General features: G+C 36.5%; 1 protein-coding gene across 1 annotated transcript in view; it reads right to left on the bottom strand.

Annotated features, from left to right (window-relative positions):
- The window catches only part of DHX15 (DEAH-box helicase 15), a 50832-nt gene that overhangs the window by 10989 nt on the left and 14850 nt on the right, over positions 1–24993 (bottom strand). The window contains exons 6-12 of the mRNA XM_057365068.1: positions 16084–16251; positions 12074–12160; positions 10441–10590; positions 10169–10277; positions 8862–9053; positions 5671–5793; positions 3229–3419 (exon numbers count right to left, since the gene is read on the bottom strand). Of these exons, the coding sequence (XP_057221051.1) occupies positions 3229–3419; positions 5671–5793; positions 8862–9053; positions 10169–10277; positions 10441–10590; positions 12074–12160; positions 16084–16251 (1020 nt within the window). The remainder of the gene's footprint in view (positions 1–3228; positions 3420–5670; positions 5794–8861; positions 9054–10168; positions 10278–10440; positions 10591–12073; positions 12161–16083; positions 16252–24993) is intronic.

The raw sequence follows: 24993 nt of genomic DNA, 5'->3' as shown, positions 1-24993 counted from the left end.
TATTAACACTTTGAAGATTCTAAGCTTAGTTTTCAGTGGATATCAGGGATAAGCCTCCATTATGGGGTAACCTACTCTTGTGCTTTGATCCCCAGCTAACACTAAGCTACAGTATTTATCCTATTTAGATRTTTCTATAAAGTATGATTAGTTACTCGGAAGAAGTAGGAGAAATAATCTATACCTAGTTCCTGAATTTCATTACCAAATTACAATTATATTACACTTGTACAATATGCCAATTCCTCTCCCTTTTTAAGACAGGCTACGTCCGAAAAAAGACTTGGAAATCAGTACTGGAAATCAGTACTTCTCTTTTTGCAAGTGGTTTTGCAAGCATCACTCGTGCTGTATTTTACATTTCTTTGCATATTGATGGGTGATATAGAATGTTATTTTWAAAAAAACAACTTTTTCATTATAAAAACTAGAAGACATCTGAGACACAGCACCAAAATTTTCTAAGACACTTAACTTCTTGTCAATATCTATCTTTCCAGAAGTTTTACTATACACAGAATAGTTGACAGTTTTAAATTAATTTACTACTCACTTTGCTTGTCTATGGCAGATTTACTGTARTTCAAATTTGCATTTAAATATGAAGGGTAAAGAGATGATTCATCACAAACAGAAATCCCACATGTATCTGTCACTAACACACAACTAAAGGCAGGTAAACATRTAGTACTGATTACATAGCCAGTACTACGATGATAGTTAGTACAGGCCTATACTGACATAAACCAGAGGTCTTGATTAGAACAAAAAATTCTACAGTGAGTTTTTTGACTGCTTTTAGGACAGCAGGCAATTGCCAAAGTATAAAACAATGCGGCAAATGAGAATTATTTCAGAACACTGGCTGCTATTGTTTTTTCCATTTCACACTACCTTTTTAAATTTAGAGTTTGAAGAATCAACTTATGCCATGTGCTGTCCACACGATTTAGTAATTTACATGCATAAGCTATTTACTGTACATGCACATACTTTGCAAGTGCCCACACTTGGAATTCCACACRTTCTGTACTTAGAGGACAAAGAATGATGGATGCATTTCATTACTAATGTTTTCTGAACAAGAGCCCCCAAATGCTAGAGCCTAAATATTGGCTTAGAGAAGGTGTAATTTCATACAKACTAGCATTTTAAGTACTTCAGCTGCTGGTAAATAACATGTCTTTTGAGTACTTGAAATTATTCTACTGAAGGTTACAGCAACATGGAATTCACGACAGAGGGTTCAGAGTCAAGGTCAAATAGACATCACTATCAGGAAGGGTTAAAGAGTTGAAAAAAGTCAAACTAAAATGGACTGAAACACTTTAAAGCAGACGAAAAACTGCTGAAACAGCTTCCATGCCAAATACTTTCAAAAGGTCTGCTGYAGCTATTTCTTGATATAGCCCAAAAATTCAATTAGGCATTTTGGGTGAGGGAGGCAGTAAATAACCTATTGACCATGTAAGCCCAAGAAGACTTCTGGACAGGCTTTAATTTTCATGTGCATGAATCTACTTACTACTCTGGTCACAACAAAAATACTAAGTCTAATCTTTAACTCCTAAGATAGACAGACCAAAAATCTACTTGCACCAATGCTGGTGCAGCTCCCCATTCATGGGAATAGGTGCCTTCTAATAGGAAAACACCAGTCAGAGGAAGTGTTGCACTCTGAGTAACAAAAACTGACGGCACACCAACTTCCAAGTACATGACTTCCCCACAGGTTCAATTAAGTAGAAGAAGGCATGGGGTATGGTACTAAACAAAAGTGCAGCTGTGGCACTCAGACCTGCCTAGGGCCCAAAATGGAACGTTGGACAGAATTGTTCTTTGTTTTTCAAAACATTTACAGAATTAAAGGTCTAGGTAGGAATGCGTTCTGAAGCGTTCACCAAAATATGCAGAAAACATGTCCAAAATTCAAGGACTGAACACAGTTACAGCCTGCTTGTCTGAAAAGCTACAGCAAGTAAGGCTTTAGAACCATTTTAATATTTAAAAGCAGCTAACAGGCTTAATCTCCCATTTGCATTACAGTGAAAGGCAGTTGCTGATATTCCTGTATTATGAAAACCCAGAAACATGTTTCTGCTGCAAACTGGCTGGCTGAGCCCAGGAGACACCCTGGCAGGGGCAGTTTAAAGACAGAGCCCCRGTCTGTGCCCCAGTTCAGGTGTGTAAGTGCAGTGCCTGTCAGGCCCACATCACCCTCACCCACACAGCACAGACCAAATGTTTGTGTTCAAACACCATGACAGCACASCCCAAGGGAAAAATCAGGAAATGCCATGAGCACTGGTCAGCCTCTTAACAGACTGTGCTTTCCAGAAGTATGGTAATAGGCTCTAGCAGAGATTTTGCAGAGATGTATCGGAATGCATTTTTGCTAGGAAAAGCATTATAACAACAATCCAGAGTCAATGAGGATGAAGATTCATGCTCTGGATCCACAAGAGCCAGCAAAGAGACTGGTAGTTCTAAGGATGAATGTTCAAGAGAAAAAGCACAGAATGATGGGACTAGGGGAAAAAAACAAAAAAACCAAACCAAACCAAACAACAAAACAACACAAASCCACAAAAAACCAAACCCAACAAAGAAAAAACCAAGCAGCATTCTAGCTTGGGGCATGCTTAACCTGAAATGCAAAGCATGCAGAAGGCAGCACTGGCAACTGGCTTCCACAGCATTCTAGTTCAAGGGGCAAACAAGTTTCAAACAGTATACATCTTGAGATTACAGAACTGCTCCAGTACTCCAGTATCTGACTCATGTAATTGAAAAGTGACACATAAATATGGAAAAGCATACAAAAGAAAATACTCTCCTTCTGAAAGGATCACATGTAATTCATATTTATATACCACTATACTTCCCCTTTTGGTAACAAATAACTTTAGAACTACATATTCTGCAATTACTTTGAAATGTTTTATGTAGTTACTTCCTGAATGGTCATGCCAGAAATGAGATTTTGATACACTAGTAAGATCACCTACAACTTCTTTTCCATTTGACTAAAGAACATGCTACTTGCATCATCACCTGGCAACCTGATAAAGACTAGCTGGCGATATAGTTAGCCACATACAATTAAAGTAACATTTATTAAGCTTCACTAAATTAAGTAAAATTTACTAAATTACTAAAGTTAAGCTTTACTAACATTACGAGCCACATAAACACTGAACTAAGCTCCCTATGAGAATAAACACATACCTGCATGAAATACCCAGTAACTAATGCCTTTCTTATGTTGATGTAATAGTCTCGACTGGTAAAATCTGTGCTTCTACGAGGCAAATTAAATCTATCCATGATTCGTGACAGCTGTTGGCGTACATTGTCTGCAGACATCAGGGACCTGTAGTTAATGAAGTTGTCGTAACACCACTGAACCGACTCATGATCTGCAACATTAGAAAACATGAATCAAACTTAGAACAAGTAAATAAAATAGCAACTAACAATTCATCAGATGAACCAGAAAAATATATCAATAAACTTTTGTACATGACAACAACTCTTGGTTTATTCAGTCAATTTCTTGCATAAGGTAACTTGCCAAAACTTTTCTATTCAGGAAGCATGTGRTCAGGACAGAAGAAAATCAAGTTTTTTCCCCTCACCAACATAACATAAATACAGTCACTGTTGTTTTACTGAAATATTGTTTTACTGAAACACCATACCACTAAATTTTGGACATTTCAAAAATCCATCCTGCAACTAGAAAAGCCATTTCCTAAACCTGAAGCATAAAACATAACATGATACAAGGAACACCCTGCAATCTTTAACTGCAGCATACAATGAACATACAAGACAACTGTATATAATAGGTAATTATTATGTACAGTTGTCACTGCATGCTGCAGTGRTATTAATATGTAATCACACATAATAATGTAATACACACGCTATATTTGAGAAATTAAACCCTACTTAAATTAAGGACTCAAGGAACAGCTAAGAGCTATACAAACAGTCTGTTCTAAGTTTGACACACCTCACAGCAGTTTAACTCAATGTGACTCGTAAAATACAGCAACTGTAACAGAACACTGTACTCTYACTGTTCCTACTGCTGAGACCTCTGAGAGGAAATCTGTTAAAACAGCTAGCCTCAGCCATTCGGTCAGTATAAATACCTGCATGTTTCACATGAAGAAACCCAGATCTCCCTAGCAATTCTCTTACTTTTCAAGTAATGCTCTTCTAATCTTTGTCAGTTTAATAATCCAACAAAGCCAGCCTTAAAAAGAATAAAAACTCAAGGTAACTCTAGAAAGATGAGACTTTTCTTAATTTGCATTGAAAACAATGAAGGTTATGGAAGTCAAGGTATGTCCAAGTTCTTTCTGCACTTTACCTTGCAAAATATACTTTAAATGAAGTATGAATGATGCTCTTGTACAGTTATGACTCTACTGTAYGGTACCATAGCATACAACTTTCTGAGCCAACTGAATTATGCATTGTAGATAATTCATAGATATTTTATATTGTTCTAGATACAAACAGTAGTAGCATTTTGTCTTCTGATCCCAGAAGTCAATTCACAATTTCACAAGATGATTTCTGAAATAATTCCATCCCTCAGTAACCTGAGTATTAAAGAAATGGCTTCTGGAAACATGCACAAAATGTCTGCAGGACTTATTGGATCCTATTAACAAAAAAAGGTAACAGGAAAGAAACAACTAACACATATCCCAAATTTACCAATGTTTAATAGAAGCTTCTCAGTTATTGTTTTAAACATAAAAAATATTTTTATTTAATAGTATTTTTATTTTGTATTGTCACATAATGATWATGTTAGAGGATTTCAATAAAAAAATCTCTAAATCAAACCTACAACAGGAAGAGGCTCTAAGTCGCATTTCTTTTTACTCAGGGTAAAAAGACTACTGGCTTCTTGTTTCCTTACAGGAAAATATAACTGGAGGACCTAAGTTTACAGGTCTGGCAGTTTATAGCAGCATTTTTATCTGCCACCAGTATAAGTCACTGTTAAAAAAAGTGGGCCACTTTCTCATTTTTCAAGAGAAGTCCTAGCTCCATCTATTCATTCTTATCTTCTTTAAGCTGCTAAAATATATTTCAGCTATCCTGAAGAGGACCACACGTTTCTCTAAATTCCATCCACAGAAATTACATAAATGAAACCTGTGTATTACACAGTTCTACCATACCTCTTGTTGATGCATCAACCCTTTGCCTCTCAATCTATTCCAAAGCCTTATTACARAACTGCTAATGGCATTAACAAGTTAGGATTAAGAAGGTTTTTGTTCTAGGAACATATCCTTCTTCAATTTCAGTTTTTTCTGCAYTGCTCTCTCTGAAAAATCACTAAGCAATTATGCAGATTTTTTAATAATTAATGCCATATAAACTTCCAATATTTCTTAATTACAGGAACCCTTGCTTCCTTCTGTCCAAGGTTACCCAGCATTGATTTAAAAGCCTGGCTTGTCTGCATGCTCATCAGTTTATTACATGACTGCTTGGGTAGTTTTTTGGTTTTGTTTGACCCCCAAAGGCAAGCACTCAAATAACAAAACCCAGGCCTTTGAACTGTCCTCGGAACCCAGAAATGGAAGTTGACAGCMCAAAACATTACAAACAATTTTACTATAACAGACACAGACTTACTTTGCTTGAAAGCATGGTAGACATTCAGCARCGTCAAATGATCTCCATCTATGTGGGCAAACCTCATCTTGGCTTCATCTGCTGCTTTCTTTGCTTCCGTGGGGCGAACAAAACACTGTGGGACTAAACAAGGTTGGTATGGGCCCAACACAAACGCCCATATCGATGAGTCACGCATTCACAGAYAGAGGAACAAGGCCTAGCTAGGTCAGTTCACAGAGCATAGGGCAGGGCAGGATGGCCTCCAACTGCATCTTGGACTGTTTACTACCTTGAATTGGTACATCAACACCTAACCACATCTGTAAGACAAGAGGGTTTCAAAGCTACAGAGTACCTGATTATTTTAATAGAACTATATGTAGGCATCAAAATCTCTAGTCTGAAGGCCATCAAGGTTACCTACACAGACTGGAAGGCTAAACAAATCTTAGCTCAAATCCAGTGCTGATAGCTCTACCAGGAGAAGTCAAGGTATGTCCAAGTTCTTTCTGCACTTTACCTTGCAAAATATACTTTAAATGAAGTATAAATGAAGAATGAAACTCTTTGTTTTTTCAAAAAGCAAAACAGATAGAAATAGATAGTTCTGAAACTGTACTAGCACAGTCTAAACCAACTTGAGGTTTTATTATCCTAAGTCTGTTACCAGACAAAACACACCGGTCAAGTCTCTTTCCAGATGGTATTGCTATCAGCACTGGTATACAGAAACATRTGAATGAAGGTATTAAGAAGTCTAAAGGCTGTGATGCTAGCGGTAGTGGTGGAAGGTTAAACCGCCCTCTGGCACTACTTCAAATAAAAAGTTTTAAAAAAATGTATTAAAAATGTAGCATGATGAGCTTTCTCTAYCATTATATTCTCTTACATACATCTGACTCATCTGACTTCCATCCAAAAATCATGTTTTACCATTTATTTTCCAGATACAAACTAGCAAAGATCACAAATAGTATTGCAGCAATTTTAATTCATGGTCTGTCAACATTCTATTTAGTTATAAGATTGACACCAATTCACAAGATCTTTAAAGTAGTTATAAGAGATCTGCCRGAGCAGGAAGGTTGGGCCAGGTCACCCACTATGATTCCTTTCAACCATACCCATTCTGTGATTTACTTTGTAATGATCTGCACAAAAAATGTCAGTTTGGTTTTAAGTAGATGTAATTTTAAAGAGATTATATTTCAATAAAATGAAAGCTAAAAAATTAAAAATCCTTTATCTTTTTCATGTTRCTTGGGACATTAGTTTTCTCGTAACTGAAGCTCCACAATCACGAGAAGATCTCTGCATATGACATATCCCTCTCAAAGGAGGGCTTTTTTGTGTGGTATTACATCATTTTACTTTGTTTCATTCAAAGATTTGCATACAAGCCCCAAAGCACTAGATATTGTGAACTGAATACCAGACGGAACTAGAGAAAAAACCCACAGAGCAACATGAGYCACAGTAACAAATCAATGAAGACTTATGCATTTAAGAAAATGGCAATGCAGGTGTGAAATCAACACCCTGTATAGTGGGTCCTGCATTTGAAAAAAGAGATAGTATAAAGCATATAACTTCAAACTCATACTAATAAAAGAAAAATCCAGATTATTTTATCAYTGGCTTAACTGGTTTTTTGAAAAAGTAATAGCACTTTCCATACCACAGCATGACATCATGGCTCTCGTAAGATGGAAGTATAATAATTTCATCTGCTCATTTATTTAATGCTATTTTGGCTCTTTTCTGTTATCTAGTTTCCCATTCAGTCCAAGCTTAATACACAGATTGCTATCGAGAGCCTGACGATCTTTATGTGCACTTAATGCACCAAAACACACAATTATGCTGCTACTTTAGAAGTGCTGACATTGGGAAACAGCCCTCACAAATACCACAGCTATGGGTTTCTTAAGAGTAGCATTTTAGTTATARTCCATACATTAACTAGCTTCAATCCATTTTTTGGTTTTCCCCCAAAACTTATTTATCATTATGTTAAACGTGGCTTAAAACAAAAAAGGTATCATGACCTGGGAAAAGGTTAACTGGAAAAGGAGTAAGGCAAATCAGTTGAGGGCCATGGAAAAAAAACTATACTGACTTGTTCTATAGTAAATACTGGAGGGAAAAGGGGGAAGAGAAGAGAAAGACAGGCACCAACCTACCACCACCTCCGCAATTAAGCCTACCATTTAATTTTAAAAAAATTATTCTGCCCTGCCCATCTGCTCTGAGTCTGAACAATCATAACTCTGAAACAAACATTTTAACTTGTACTTAAATGCTTTCATATAAATAGACTATAAGACTAAACTGAAGCAACAGATTTTACAATTAGCCAAAACTTCTTTTTTCTCTACCCAATCAAGTTAAGCGTGTCAGCACTGTGGACAGCCTGGTAAAATAGCACATCCCAAAGACAAAAGAGCACTCATGAGTAAGAATACCRCAATTTTCATAATAATTAAAACTTSCTGCTTGTCCTATGACCTCTAGTTATAAAACAAAGTCACTTCTACACAACTGGGAAATTAAATACAAGGTTTGTTTGGTAACATTTCACTCTCATCAAGCAGCTCTGCTCTGACACAGAGCTGTTCACATTAACTGCAGCAGAGTACAGTTGTGCACCTAAGTTAATTCTTATACATCTTCCTTCCAAGTTTCTTTTTTTCCTTTAAAAGAACTGACTGTTCTCCAGTTTTTTTTCGCCACTTAATGACTGAAAAATATAACATGTACGAGCTTATAATTTAATATAAATTATACTCTAATCCGATTACGAAGACTGATTTATCAAAGTRCAGGAGAATGCACAATACAAAATTGATTTCACCACCTTAAAAATAGTGGCTGACATTTCTGGTCCTGACTATGAACCTAAACAGCAATTTCTGTTCCACTAGCCTGATTCCCCACCCCACCCTCAACAATTCAAATATATATACTTTTAACCAATTTTAGGAGCAAACTGTTTTTGACCATTTTATGCATTAGTTTTTAACCTTACTACTCACTAGCTTCAAGGTCTCTACGTAAATCCGTAATAACTGAACCCATATATGAAGTTTTAAAAAATAATTCTAGTTTTATTAGAAATACATTTCTGTTATTTGTTTTATGWGAAAAAAATAAAAGTTCCCCAAATTGAAGATCTGCATTTTGTTTAGTATTTTTTTTCCTGCTATTACCTGACAACATGGCAGTAATAGATAGGACCTCATTAGAACAGTTGTAGTCACAGCTTGCAATAACCATTTTAGCCAGCTGTGGATCCAGTGGAAACTCTGCCATCATGGATCCCAACTCAGTCAAGTCTCCATCATCATTTAAAGCAGCCAGATAATTCAAAAGCTCTAAGGCTCTCATCAGTGTTTCAGGAGCTGAAAGAAAAAAYATGCAAATTCACGTATTAACCCAACTGCTCTGAATCAGCAAAAATTATTAGGTTTTTTTGGGGGGATTTTTGATTTTTGGTTTTTTTTTTTTTGTTCTCTATTCACAAGCATCCAAATGCAAAACTGTTACCAAATTCAGTAATACACACCCAGGCATGAATGAATGGAGGTGGCAGGCAGTGAACACCTGAGAAAAGCTTTATACTTAATCACAAGCTTTGAATATTTGAAGATTACTGCTTTTCGAAATTCAGACAGCAGTGGCATTGTKAAACATTCAGTATCAGTAGCATCACTTCTCCCTGCAGATACTTTTTCCYTTGTTCCACAGTAAATAGATCAATAGTCCTAAAATCTCAGCCATGTCAACTCTAGATACCTACAGTCTTTCAGAAAGCCACTAAGAATGTTCTCTTAATCTTGCATTCCTCACACAGAGTTAGTATTAACAAAAGAAAAAAAAGGAAATCCAGAAGTCATTCTGCTAAGCTATTATAGATGTTGCAAGATATTGCACAGCACAAAGAATTTAACTGTTCTGTAGAACTATTTAAAAACTTACAGACTCTGTCAGATTTTTATTTTAGGGGGAAAAACAACTAATTCACATTTATATTTGGTAGATTTACATTTTTAATCAGCAACATAACTCAGTTACTTCTGAAGCACGTATGTACATTTAACACTCAGAAGACACACATTAAYGCTACAGTCTGAGCCAAAACCATGTGTTCAGCTTTAAAAACACCAGCTCATTTTATTTACAAACAGTTGTTAACTGATTGCACAATYAGAATATGTAATCAAGGTGATAAGTTAAAAAAACTCAACAGATTTTCTAATGCCAAGAATTTTCTCTTATTCTCTGAAGGCAAGAGGCATTCAGTAAACTCCTTGGCTCCATTAAAAGCTGTTACACAGCAAGCTTTTTGTGTTTCTTCCTTCAATATGACACAGAGCACTTAATTTCAGGATAAATGAAAGACATTCCTTACAGATTACAATAAAAAAAACAGAAAAAAAMCAATAAAAATTTATTCCATGTTGTCATTATATAGAATAGTCACAAAAATAAAGATTGGAAAGATGGAAACAGGTACCTGGAGGATCCATAAAATCAAAGTGCACCAAATCATCTATACCAAGCTTCTTGAGCTGTAATACTACAGATCCTAAGTTAGACCTCAAAATTTCAGGGTATGTGTTGTCCTGGGGGGATGAGGGGAAAAAAAAAAAAAAGAAAATTTGTAACACTTCTTCCAGACACTTTATACTACAGATGCATTGAAATTCTGATTTTGTTTAATAGCACAGTACCCAATGACCTGAATCAGACATTCTTACAGACACAATGTAAAACCCACAATCTTACCTGCATTTCAGTTTTGTAAGCCTTCTCAGTGTAAAGCCTGAAGCACTTGCCTGGCCGAGTACGACCAGCACGGCCAGCTCGYTGCTGGGCAGACGCTTTACTGATCGCAGTCACCAACAGAGACTCCACTCTGATACGAGGATTGTACACCTATTGCAAAGTGGAGGCATAGCAGGAAAGAATGGAAAAGAATAAATAATGCTCATGCTTAAGGTTTAAAGCAGTTTGGATAGTTCTCTTTTTTTAAACACAGCTTCTGACTAGGAAATCACAAGTTGTATGCATCTGAAAAGAAACCTGGCTMCAAAACTCTGGACCAGTGACAAGAGCTTCAAATACAACTGCCTAGAGAGTGACATTTTTTATTCATTTGTTAATAGCAACTCCTGCCAGGCTCCCTGTTCTTAAATGTATTTTTAGATAAGATTTTGTTGGCAAAAGGAATGTGTCCAATTTGTTCTACAGAGCGCTAAACACTCCTGATGCTCAAAAAATTCCATAAAAATGCTGTCCTGATATAATGATGAGGATGAATAATCATATTCTAGAGATCAGAAAAATCTAACATTAAGGATATACACAACTGCAAAAATCAGGCTGATGATTAAAGAAAACTGTATTTCAAGGGTACAAGCAGACTGTCACAGTACAAAACATGKGCTGGGATTTACAGTAAAACTTCCAGGGCAGTCAATACCAAGACAGCAACCCTGCCAACTTAACAGGGCCCATGCAAAGGAATACACTGAAAAAAATGGCAGTAGTCAGATAGAGATTTCAGTTGAAGGCATTCTCGGTCCATGTTTTAAGACCTTTCTGGTATGACTAGATATAAAGTATGTACAGGAACCTTAAGTTTTTATATGGAAGAATACTTTCCATATAATAAGAACTATTTGCGAAAGAAATTCAGCCATACTGATGATTCAAACTTACGCATTCCAACACACCAGCTGCACTAACATTCTACTGTATGTCTGTCTCATTTTGCAAAAGTTGAAAAGGCTGACCTTGTGTACCACTACTAAAGGAAAAGACTAAGAAACCAAGTTATAAAGAAAGTTACATTTAGTGAAAAAACTGAAGACAATGAGATTCATATTTTATTTGATTACTGAGTTGACTGTAAGAAAGCTACTTCAGCTACTCTGAACATGCTATCAGTTCCAAGAACCACAATCTTCAGGRCTGCAACACTACATGACAAATACTCATGAAATAGCAGGTATCATTTCTTTCTTCTCATTTTAGTGCTGGAGTTTTTTATGGTGACTTAAAAGGAGGCATCTATAACCAGTTTTATTTCCTTTCATACAATTTTTTTGTTTTACTTGAGCATTCTCAAGCATAGACACATAGTACAAAACCACCCTTCCTGAAATATCTAGAAAATCGATATTCYAAGCCTAACTCAAAATTCTCCTATTTTTTTAAATGAAATAATTCTATCTAAAGTTTGTAGACTAAGTGCAAACCATAAAAAAAATAAGTTAAAAACCAAACAAATCCAAATCAACCAAGTTCAAGATTTCAACTGGAAAAAGACCTATCAGTGTTTGCAAAGTGACAAGTTACCTGAGCAAACCAGATTCCAGCAACTTTCCTACCATAAAGAGAAAAAAATTGTACGTACCTTCTGTTTTGCAAAGCCAGGATCAATCACAAACACTACACCATCTATTGTTAATGATGTCTCAGCAATGTTAGTGGACACAACAACCTGCCGGAAAAAAACCCAAAAAAACAAAAACTCAAACAACTAAATGAAACTACTGTACCTTGAAGATGAATGGCTGCAATTTTGTCTCCACACAAATAATTTTCAGCTAACTTCCCATCACTTAATCAGTAACTACCAGAGCTGTGCTACAACACTTTTACAGGATCATCTCAAATCAACCTAATGGATTTCTACTGAAAAGAGAGCAATTTTCATCCACTGTTTTTTGCTCCACTGTGAGTTCGTTAACAACATAACAAATGTTGGTTGAGAAAAAGAAGAGCAAAAATTTAACTTATGAAACTACTACTCAGAATTTTTTCTCACATCTTTGGTGCAAAATGACAAGTTATACCGGASCCCTTAAACATCATCTATTATTCTAGCTTTTTTCCTTTTTCTGAAAGCCTGAAGAGGGCAAACTGGTTAAATAATTTAAACCAAAGGTTATAAACAGTGGCAGCCTAATATTTTATTTGGATTGAAATAAAGCTGCTATGGACACATTCCAGCTAAAATCCTGAACAATACGTATTTAATTTCTACTTTGTCTATTTCCATCACCAGATACACAAACACCATCACACACCTTTAATGTTAGCTTCTTAGCCTTTCAGAAGGTAAGTCACACACATAAGTTAAAGCAAAGGTGAGTTCCAAGGTTTGATTTGTCCCCAYTTAAATTTCTATATCCAGAGATGCAGTGTAACAGGCTATGGACACCACTAGCTCTCATTCCAACAGTGACCCCACTGAATCACTTTATTAGCAAATTGCATCAGCTRCCTCAGAAAAGACCCAAAACTTGTTCAGCATTTCATTACAAGTACTTACTCTTCACTTCCTAATTTCAGACCATTCTGCAATTACTGCTTTCAGTTTATCAGCTAGAACTGGTGAGACCCCTAACATTTAGTTCAGAATTACAATGAGGCCAGTGACTGGATTAGATTGGCAGCCCTTCCTACTGGCTGATCACTTTGCCAGCTGGCTACTTATTACACTCAGCTTGTCTCCTCTTAAGGTATAAGCTTGCCCAAATACTACAATATATTGAAAGCAACACTTTGATGGAAAAAACACTGCCTGCAAGTAATTTGGAATTATCGTGTTTCAACCTGAAATTATGTGCTACTTACAATTCCTCAAACATAAAATCCTGTACACATCATTCACAGGCAACCTGCACACGTAAGTCAATAGATAACAGCTACAAATTCAGTTTAAGTCAGTTAAAAAYTGCAATATGTTTTCATTAAAAATTTGTACAGCATTAAACATACAAATTAAACGCACATTCCCACATTAAAAGCCTAGTCAATCCACATTCAGCTTACCATTACAGAGTATACCTAATTTTAAAAGTTTTGTGGTTTTCTGTATCTACTAATGTACAGAACCATCCACACTCAGATTCTTCAAATACTAATTACAGAGCAGCCACAAAAGGTTTTTATCCTGCTTTTAACCACTGATTTCTGTTAGGACGCTTCAATAGCGGCAACTCAATACAGTTAGTATGCTTCATCCACAGTGGTACAAKAATTTTATTCCTGCCTGAATTTACTTAATTTATAGTCAATTTATATAGAACTTTCCTAAGGTAGAAGGAAAAAAATTATTTACACAGTGGATTCTGTTGCACATGCTGGTATCATTTGTAAATGTCACACTGCTTCAAAACCAGTAATTAATAACTGTAAAACTAGAAGATTTTTTTTTTAAGTTGTTGAAATCATAACACATCTTTCAAATCTAAATCACAGTACGTAGTTACCTGGACATCAAACAGCTGAAATTAGCACTAAACTATATAAAATAATAAATTCTAATTAGCCTTAGCTGCAGTTTTACAGTTTCTGAGATTGTTTTGAATATTAAAATATACACAGTATCTACCATCTAACAATATATCTATATTGCATATGTATGAACTAGCAATGCTTAAGACTGCTGAAACAGAAACTAGAACAGTATGAAAAGGATAAGATGACAAGGGGCCTTTAACATAGGACAAGAGAAACGCTATGTCATCTTCATCTTCCTCAATTAAAAAAACATTCTTACTTAATCAGAGTATTTGTCTGTAATCTTAAACCTTCTCGAAATAATAGCTGCTTTCTTAGCACAAAGAGGAGAAAAAAAGTGCTAAGTTATCAAGCTGTATCACCACTAACTGTTACCATCACTACTACAGCAAAATGCCACACTACTTCTGCCATCTCTCACTTCACAAAGTTAAAGCACAGGAGATATTTATTCAGATACTGCAAGCATTTCACTCKACTTGTATAATCGGTAGAGCCTTTGAAATGATTCAGATCACCTACTAGCTCCCTCCTCAGCAGACCTAAAATCTAGGTTCAACTCCCACAGGGCACTGGATGAAAACAGACATTTTCTTATATGGAGAGGCACAACACCACATGGTTTTACTTTATGCATCTTGATCACTACAACTACATGTAACTAAACCAACATTTGAAAAATTTACAACACAGATGCACTTTCACTCATAGTTAGGTTTGTCATGGAGATAAAAACGGAAACATGGAAGCCAAAACATTTCAGCCAAAGTAGGCAAAGAGGAAAAGTAACTTCATAGGTCTGAGTCTGTTGCCTATGTACCGTGCCTGCTTTTGCCTACAGTTGGCATCATTTCGGCTTAACAACTTTTCTTGCAGTAAAATAGCTGCTACATCAAGAGTGTCTTTCTCTCAGAGACTGGTACTGGCTCTRTCATTTTAACAAAAATCAAAGCTCTGCACTTGTAATCCTCTTATGCAGAAAACCAAARACTACCTATTTTGAAGGGCATAGTTTTCAACATGAGTGAAAATTCATGAAATACACAGCTATCACTTGTTTATTACTTAAAAGRAATTTCATTCATTTAAGTTATTTGCAAACACAATCTTGTTGCAGCACTAGTTTCATTATTTCAGACTGAATACTTTCTCCAATCAACTTCTACAGGAAAAGGAAGATARTTTATTAAGTGATTTACTCTTTCTGAAGACTAGAAAGTTGTCACTAGTATTCTACATGCATCGTACTGCACAAAACCAACAAATAGTCAAGGAACAAACTCTGCCTAGAGCACACAGTATGATTCAGCTTTGACCTTCAAAATCTTAGCTTTGTGACTGCCAATTTCATAGAGCATTAGTTTAGTTTCAGGAAACTCTAATATGCTTCCTTTCTATTAAACACACAGCTTCTACTACAGATTATTGTGAACACTGACATATTAATTTTATGAAGAACATTCACTGTGCCATTTCAAGTTTTTCAGTTTTTTAATCAGTTTTGCCTAATGAAACCCTAATGAAATAACCTAAATTCCTCATTTATTACTACACAAAACACTAACCTCAAACTTCAACATACTTTTTTAACTTGCACCTTCTCATAAACCTTAAGAAACAGATATAACCTACCTGACAACCTACCCTGAAAGCCCATTTTGTCTCTAAAAAACAAAAAAAAACTCCAAAAAACCAAAACAAAAATCAGACAAACACAAAAAAGGGAACAAAACAAAAACAAAAGAAACAAACCAACCAACACACCACCAACACGTCTCAAAATAATTATTATGGAAAAAAAAACATCCTTCCACATAAATCATTATTCTCACAAGAAACTTAAATTAGTGCCACTTCCATTCAGTCAAATCAGTTACCACAACATCCTGGCTCTGTATAGGTGGATGACAGAACTTTGATTTGTTGAGAAACAAATGTCAAGATATCTAACAATTCTAATGTAATAAAACACTGCATTTTTAAGRCTTCATTAAGAAACAGTTGTACTTGTTGGTGTCCAAACATATTTAACAGAGCTGAATGTCATATTTCACTGCCAATAYAACTGTGGTAGCTACTTACAGAAGAGAATACTAAACACAGCTTAGTATTTACCTTTCTTCCTATTGCTCCATTTTGTTTTTTTGGTGGGGGAGGTTCAAATATCCTTTGCTGTTGCTGTGGAGGAAGGGTGGAATACAATGGAATGATTTTTATGTCACCAACTTCAGGACCTAAATCATCAATTTCACGTTTTATCCTCTTGCAGGCTTCATCAATCTCCTGCAAAATAAAAATATAAGTTAGAAAACTCCATGAAAAAAGATGCACATTTAGAGTGCCTATGAAAATTAGTTTAAGTCTACACCCTGCAGAACAATTACAGTAACTTCTACTTTATAAAAATAACTTTAAAAAAATCAATCAAGGTGCTTACTGAATCTGCAATCAAATTTCCACAATACTTCAAGATGTTTCAGCTTCTATACTCTAATGAATAGCCTAATTTGCATTCCACATCCTTTTTCTTTTAGTCATGTTCCCTAATTAAATCTCTACAAATTGTACTAAAATTGAAATCTCTCACCCTGGAATATTAAACTGCACTCATGACCTTTTCAATTTTCACAATCTGAAGGAAATTGATGTGCAAGATATTTAAAATAAGCCAATTAAGCTTTAATGTCACGTATCACTAATGCAATTATATGGAAGATTTGCTTCATTGTACCTAATGAGAACAAAACACCTTTGCAGTATAAACATGGATACTCAAAACCAAACCTCTCAATCATGTGTTTCAGATTTTACTTTAAAATTAACTGAAACCCCATTTAAGCCTAAGAAAAATCAGTGAAATATTCTGAAGATCAAAGATTTTTCATGCCTTTTTTTACATAATATTTTCTTAGCCTATTTTCTGCTTACCATACAAAACAGTTCACAACAGCCCAATCATTCTAACTCCATTTTGTTTTAAAACTACTATATTTAAGCCAGCTAGGTGACCTGTAGTTATGACAAGATCTAATGAAAATTGGAGTGCACAGAAATTTAGGTTAATGAGTAACACCACTTATTATCTTCAACTTTAAAATCACAAAATACCTCCTCTAGTGGAATTAAGAGACAYACTGACCAACTACTGATCTTCCATCTGAACCACTAATGGGAGAATAAAGTCATGACAAGAAACAACAGTAGGCAAAAGCAAAAAAAAATGGATCCAACATATCTGAGAAAAGAGGGGAGAGCCYCCCTTATCACATTCTAGTCTGAAGGTGAAGTGGTATTAAAGACCTTAAAGCAAATACATGGAACTAGAGGAGGTAATCTGAAGACTGTATAAAATGACTGCTTTCAACTGTCATTTAAAAAACAAAAGGAGTCTCCTCAGAAATCATAAATTCAGGTGGATCTGCACCAAATCTGGGTCTTTCACTTGTTTTTAAAGAGACATTTATATTCTCAGCGCAAATGCACTAAGTATGTTTTAAAGAAGCACAGACAATAGTTGTTCTGTATTGATCAGTGCATACAATTAATGTAAGCATGGTAAAATAAAGGCTCTTCTTCTTTGATGTCCAAAGCCCTTTTAAGAGTAAGCCTAATGCTTTCTGGTAATGCAGTACCAATTTGAATAAATTGCAGAGATTTACCAAAACCCTCTTTGTTTAAAAGATGCACTTTGCCAACAAATCCAACACATCTTCATAAAAAGTATACAAAAAACTGAACTGGAATGCCCACTACCGGTTTACTACAAGAGAATTTTTTTTTTTTTTTTTTTTACACAGGTGTAAGTATTCATTGCTCTCCTGATTACCCTGTAACAAGTTCAGTAATAGCCTCCCAGTGGAAAGGGACTTTGATATTTAATATAAACAAAAGTACAAAACAGACCTTAGTTCCTAGTCTGAGTGCGGATTACACTGTTTAATTAGGAAAGCTGGATGATGGACAGGAAGCTTAGTCTTCAACAGTAATGACTAGAGACCCCAGGACAGTTTAGAGAAGGTAAAATACAACCAACCAGGGAAAACCATAAGAACTACACTCTTCAGGGCATGTGTGCACAGCTACCGATCAACTTTCAGAAGAGATAAAATATTCACTCTTCCTAGAGTTTACCAATGTAGTTTCAAAATACCCCTACTCAGGACTCATAAGAAAACTCTGAAATAGAGAAACCATATTTGCAGAGTAACTATGGACCTCTCATCATAACCCGCTTTAAGAAGGACGCAAGACACCAAAAGCCATTGCCACTCATCTAAAGACAGCAAGAGAGAATTCTTTAATAGTAGTAGTTTGCTTTTTAACACAAAATAGTTGCTTCCTTTAATTTACCACWGTAACAGAAAACACTGTATCAAATTCAGTATATCTACTACTAGTACATACACTTCCCCAGAATAGTCCTCAGAGTACCAATCCTGCCACAGTCAAGAAACAACTGCACAAAGCTTTTTGSCACAGGGTGTGACCCTCAGGGCTGTCCTCTACAAGGCCAGGAGCTGAACTTTGATAATCCCAGCAGGTCCCTTCCAATTCAGGATATTCTAAGACTCTAACTGTATCCAGAACCACACAGATGATAACCAAAACCAGTACCCCAAGTACACATGCTAGAAGGAGTATGTGTAGTAAGAACAGTTTGAAAGTGTTAAAGATGCCTTTGAGCATTCACAATCTCTTTGTATCACATGAAGACATTTAAACCCAGACATATGAGACTTATAGTTGAAGGCACAATCCTATCTTTAATCCTTTAAAGATTCAGCAAGTCTAATTCAATTGTCTCACTTTATAAGTATGAAARGCTTTTTAAAAACAAACAACCAAACCACACACCTTTAAATACTTGCACACCATCTACTCCAAACGAATTCATTATAAAACCCCTTGAAGAGATTATCGCATCAATCTGCACAGAAGAGGAAACTTCTCAGAAAGAACAACAAGAAGGTAGAGTGAACCTGCCTTGCATTTGGATTATGCCTGAAAAACTCCTCAAAGCCCTGAACTATCACACTGACTACGTGAGATAGTGGGTAATGGCATATAGGAAGCAGGAACAGGATCAAAGGATCTGAAGGAAACTGACCACACTCAGACCTATGATGCCCAGCGCATCAGCACAGGGACCTKCTTCAGAGCTTATCAGAAAAGAACAAAACAGGCCTAACATACAAAAAGCACGAGGCTTTCAGCAATGCTGAAGTCACTAGATTGATTCTAGTTCTTCACTAACCAGACTTCCTAGGACTAATAATTGAGAAATAGTTTTCAGTAAAATCATATGAGTCYATCAATGCACTCATTCTAAAAAGAGCTGACTAGCAAAAGGCAAAAAGCAWGCACACAACAAGAAGAGGAAAGATTACACTAGCTAAAATGTTCTTTCTTCTCAAGCTGCAAGTGTCAGAACACACCTATTCTTCACAAACCCCAGTTATCAGATTTGTCCCAGTCATCTTAAGTACTTTAAAGCTTCCAGAAACTTCTTCTTCATCCCATCAAAATAAACTGACAATATACMTACAATAGCTACAGTTTAGCTGCAACACTGTGGAAACTAGAATCAAGTAGCAGTTAAGAATCCCATAGTAGAACATTCAACACTGAACACTAACATAAGTCTTTAGCATTCTTCCACACCATCAGCAGCCTAMTACTGTGATATTCCTTGGAAAAGCTTCAAAGACTACAGTCAGCAGAGAATTTTTTTTTTGTATACTAGTGATCAATGCAGTAATGAGGTGGTGAGTATTTTTCAAGCAGGAAAAACAACATCAACTCAACATCCAAGTGACAGTCAACAATTTTTATTTTGAASTTACAGCTAAGTAAAAATAGCTTAAATGCGGGGAGGGGGGAAAGCAGGAATCAGGAAAATAATTTTATCAAGATTATTAGTATTATTAAATAAAATTTAAGCTAATTGAAACCGTGTTCCTTCCAACAAATCAGTGTGATTACAGACTGGYTCTAAACAAACACCTGAGCAGGCTGCTTTGTTTTCAAACAACTGGSGGACAACAGTCAACATTTAGAACACCTGTCAAATTAGGTGAATTTAATTCAGGAGCTTAAATATCAGTAAGCAATTTAAGACCCCAAAAAGCTTCAGGATTTTAWCATGAACTTCCATTTGAGCAAGCTCAAGTCTGTATAGGAATCAATGCTTAGCATTGTATTGTTTAGAAAACAATGCAAGAACAGGGTGCACAGTTTCCCTCCTGTTTATTAGTACTAGTAGTGCAGTCATCTATATTTTCACAGAACACTAAGTAGATTACTTATGCCTCCTGAATCTGACAGGAATTTTACTCCATCTTAACCCACTTTTCCAAAGAACAGGCAGCTAACGATTAGTGCCTAAAAAAACCAAAAACACCTGGATTCACTTTTATTCCTCTCACTGAAGCTCTATTTTTTCTATGCAGCTAGAAATGCAAAGGTATACCAGCGCAGAAGGAAATTCTTCAGTAYTAAGCCTGTTGACAAAAGGAGTCCTGAACTCTCAGCATGCCAGGATTGAAACCAAGAGGACCATACGACTTCCTATGGTTAAACTTCAAAAATACCACTTACAGGACTAATGCTTAAATCTTCACCCCACTGCCACCTTTGATGTGTACCAAGWAATACTAACAAGACTAAAAATATGATCAGGACTTTGTAGTACTAAGTAATATTTAGCAATACTCATTTTTCCCACATYTGAAAGCCTTATCACTAAAAATCTTCTAGGTATAACTTTTAAAGACTATCTGTGCTAGTTCAATTTAGAAACATGTTGGTTTCTCAGACTCTGTGCAAAGAGAAACTTAGAAGTAAATGAAYCACAAGCCAACAACTCATCAGCTGCCTCCAATACCCCAACTCCATGCTTTGTAGCATCTCACTAGTCCAACATGTAATATACCCTAGCTCTGCATCAAAAACAAAGGATTTTAATATATTATTAGYAGTTTATCTAAAAGGAGATGTATAAAATTAATTGCACAATAGACTGATCTTGCCTATCATGCACATTACTTTTTTCTGCTGCTGAAAATCAAGTCTTTATTACATGTTCAAGCTGAATGCTCAGTRAAAGTTCCATTTCTTTTCCTGATGGCAGTTTTGCAATCAAAAGTAAGGTGCTCATACTGAAAACAATAAACAACAGAAAAATATTACAGGAGAAGTTGCATGCATTATTGAGTTAGTACCCCACATCTTTAAGAAGCAAATTTGTGCTGAACAAAATACATGATTCCTAGTAGTTCCATTACAAGTTCCATTCAATGACAGGCCAAAAAACACCCAAACTGACAAACATAAAAAAGAAACCCAGAATGACAAGCCRCAATGCAGTTCACAGAATCACTGAACATGAGGTTGGAAGGAACCTCGAGAATCATCTAACCAAACTTTTTCTGTCAAAAGCACAGTCTAGGCAAGACGGACAAAAACCCTGACCACCTAAATCCTACATGTCCAATGTTGGGGAATCCACCATTTCCCCTAGGAGTTTATTCCAACAGCTGATTATTCTCACTGCAAAAAATCTTCTCCTTGTGTCTAATCAGACTGCTTCAAAGGAGTAACTTTTATCCATTACCCCTCATGTTTTCATGTGGGTCCTCAYAGAAAAGGGAATTTCTATCTATGTTGTAGCCACCCTTTAAATACTGGCTCATGATGATGAGACCTATTCGGAGCCTTCTTTTGTCAAGGCTGAACAAACCMAATCCCCTCAGCATTTCCCACTCCTTTGAATATCTCTGTGACCTTAAATTACTGAGTTATATTGCCCTTGGAAATCTAACAATCTTGCCTTCTGTTTGTGTGCAAGACTCATCTGTGCTGCCATGAAGAAGGTACAGTGCAATTACACTGATACTAAAGAGCAGTTACCGCRTGATGGGTGAGTTACCCTAAGCCAAAGGAATTCAAGTGCTGATGTTCACTCTAACACAAAGGCCAAAGTGGTCTATGCACACAGCCWGTGAACTTGCTGGCCAGGCTGCACTCAATCAGATCATCTAAACTGTACCTCATCTTAACAAAATCTTGAGCAAAATTGGTATTACTACTCTTCTCTTAGTTCACACTGCCCAACTCCCCAAAKACAGGCAGATAAAGCTATAAAAGAYRACTTGTGTGTTCACTGGAGCCCAATACACAGATTTCCTCTTAACCTCACCCAACTGCTATCCTGAACCAAAAGAATTAATTTTTACTTCAATTTCCAGATAAAACAGTTTTCTTTCAGTTCCAGAGTTTAACCAGTCCCACTGTGATGAAAACATTGCGCCTTTAAAATAAACCCTCATTTACCAAACCTTCTAYCAAAATATCAAAAATGTTTTGTAACTCTTTTATACACCATCAGTTTTACCAATATCACTTTAAGCCTTTCTAGAATAGCAAACTTCACAGCAGCATTTTTAAATATATTTATCCAAATCAAGAATAACACTGCTGATCTGTATTTCACATCTCCAGATGCAGACTGGATTTTTCTTCATAAATGTTTAACAATGCATTTGGCTTTATWAAAAAAAGGGTGACAGAGAACACAATCAGCATTCATAAATGCCCATGTTACCAAAATGTGTAAGACARATCAGTTTGTGTGTCATTATTTCTCTTTCCCACCCCACAAGTTTCATCTGTAAGGATGTTACACCTACTCTCAGATTACTGATGTTAAATCGAGTGTAAAATCTAACACTGTTTTAGAAGAACTCTAGTAGAAAATAAACCAGCTGCCTCTCAGATCTGCAAGCTTAACAAATCTGTGTCTACACAACTAGACTACCAACTTTGTAATCTCAGACTGAGAACAAGTCTGACAATACCTATTGTCTAAGACATGTTGACTGAAATGTAATTATGCTTTTCCCCTGTGAAACAAAATCCCTCTCACTTTCCAATTTTGCCTGTGACTGATAACAGGCAACCTAACTTACAGCTATCCAGGTGTAGTGGGTTGATACTGGCTGGATGCCAGACACCCACCAAAGCCTCTCTTATCACTCCCTTCTGCAGCTGGACAGGGTTAAATATAAGTTAAGGTTCATGATTTGAGATCTGGACAGAGAGCTCACTCATAAAATACCACCATGGGAAGAACAGGCTTCAATTACAAAATCAGAGCACAATAATGAGAAGTAAAATWAAACTTTCAAAACACCTYCCCCCCACCCCTCYCASCTTGTCTCCTTCYCAGCTCTRTCTCCTACCTCAGTGGCACAGGGAGAYRGGGAATTGAGGTTATAGTCACTTTATCACAAGTTCTTTCTCTCGCTGCTCAGGGAGAGGAGTCCTTCTGCTCCAGCATGAGATCCTTCTCTGATCCATGGGTCCATCTTATGAGCAACAAATCCTTGCAAGCTACTGCAGTGTGGGTCACTCTTCCACRGGGCCCAATCCTTCRAGGACAGGCTGCTTCAAAGGGGGCTCATCTCTTCACGAGCCTTCCACATGGTCACAGCCTCCTGTCAGGCACCCAACTGCTCCACCATGGGTCTCCTCCACAGGTTGCAGGTGGATTCTGCATCCTCATGGATCTCCATGGGCTRSAGAGGCACAGCTGCTTCACTATGGGATGTACCATGGGCTCCATGGGAATCCCAGATCTGGTGCCTGGAGCAYCTCCTCCTGCTYCCTTTACACTACAYTGACCTTGGTGTCAGCAGAATTGTTCCTCTCACATGTTCTCACCCCACTCTTCCCTGACTGCAATTACAACTGCTCAATAATTAGTTTTCTTTCTTCTCAAATATGTTATCACAGAACTGTAACCACCATTTCTAATTGGCCAGCCTTGACCAGTAGCACATCCMCTTTCCAAGCTGCCAGAGATTGGCTCTGCTGGAAATGATTGAAGCTTCTAGCAATATCTCAAAGAAGCCACCCTGCTATGCTACCTAAGCTTGGCCATGCAAACCCAATACACCAGATTATAGCTTTTTAGAACACTGGCATTAAACATGAACACTATTCTCATGTTCTGAAATTTTCCTGATAGGCCAGGGTGGTTCGTTGTTTGTTTTTAAAATCAAATGAGCTTTCCTCATTACAGAGCCTGTAGGACAAGTCCTGTTTCAAAATGTTGATTCCTAATGAACTTTGGTTTCAAACATCCTTTTTTGTTATTAATGGAYTGAAAAGCAGTTCACACAATGTAAYCATATACTTTTGCTCCTTTYACCATCCAGGAAGGAAATTTTTACTGAACACATATTTCTCCACCATTAACAACAATTTTATCTTCATCCAGTAACAGGCTAATACAATTAAGATTCCTTTAGTTTCTGAATACATTTAAGCTTTTTTAATTTTMTGAGCATGACAACACAGAATCTTTCCTGGTATCTCCAAGTCTCATCGTCCTCTCTATGTCTGAACTAATCTGTACTAATTAACCGCTATCCATCTTTAATTCCCATGTGAAATTACTTCAAATTCATCTGGATGAGAAGACAGCAGCCAAAAAGGACCCCCATTCTACATTAGACCACTGCTGTTATACCTCATTTGAAGCCTCTTAAACTCTGAACATGTCACACTTGGATAGTTTCACCTAAAACATCTTCCCTTTCCATAATTTCATCTAGCTTTGYAAAAATGCATCTTTCTGACAACAAATAATCTTGCACCCTGTTTATATTGATTTCAAAAATCCAAAAGAACTAGAAAGCATCTCTGCGTAGTATGTATCAATTTTAGCCTAGCTACTAAGCCTAACGAACCTGAAGCACAGTGGTGGTAATGGTACCTAGCGCACATTTTCTGTTCTTTAGAGTACAGCAGGTCACATCACTTTAGATTTAACAGTGATACACACAGAGACACTATCATGAAACTCAACAGAGGTCCTAAAATGTCATTAATCAAAATGGTTAAAATACTTCAAAGCTTCTCTACAGAAGCTAAATCAGACTTAAACTTCTTGCTAACCACCCAAACTCAGACTAGCTCCAAACAGAGTCAACTCCAGTACCCCTGGGTAGTACCAACAGCTGA

This window comes from Malurus melanocephalus, unplaced genomic scaffold (assembly GCF_030028575.1).
Source record: "Malurus melanocephalus ecotype Western Australia unplaced genomic scaffold, MMel_1.1 scaffold_47, whole genome shotgun sequence".
NCBI lineage: Eukaryota > Metazoa > Chordata > Aves > Passeriformes > Maluridae > Malurus > Malurus melanocephalus.
This window is presented reverse-complemented; position numbering and strand designations above follow the sequence as displayed.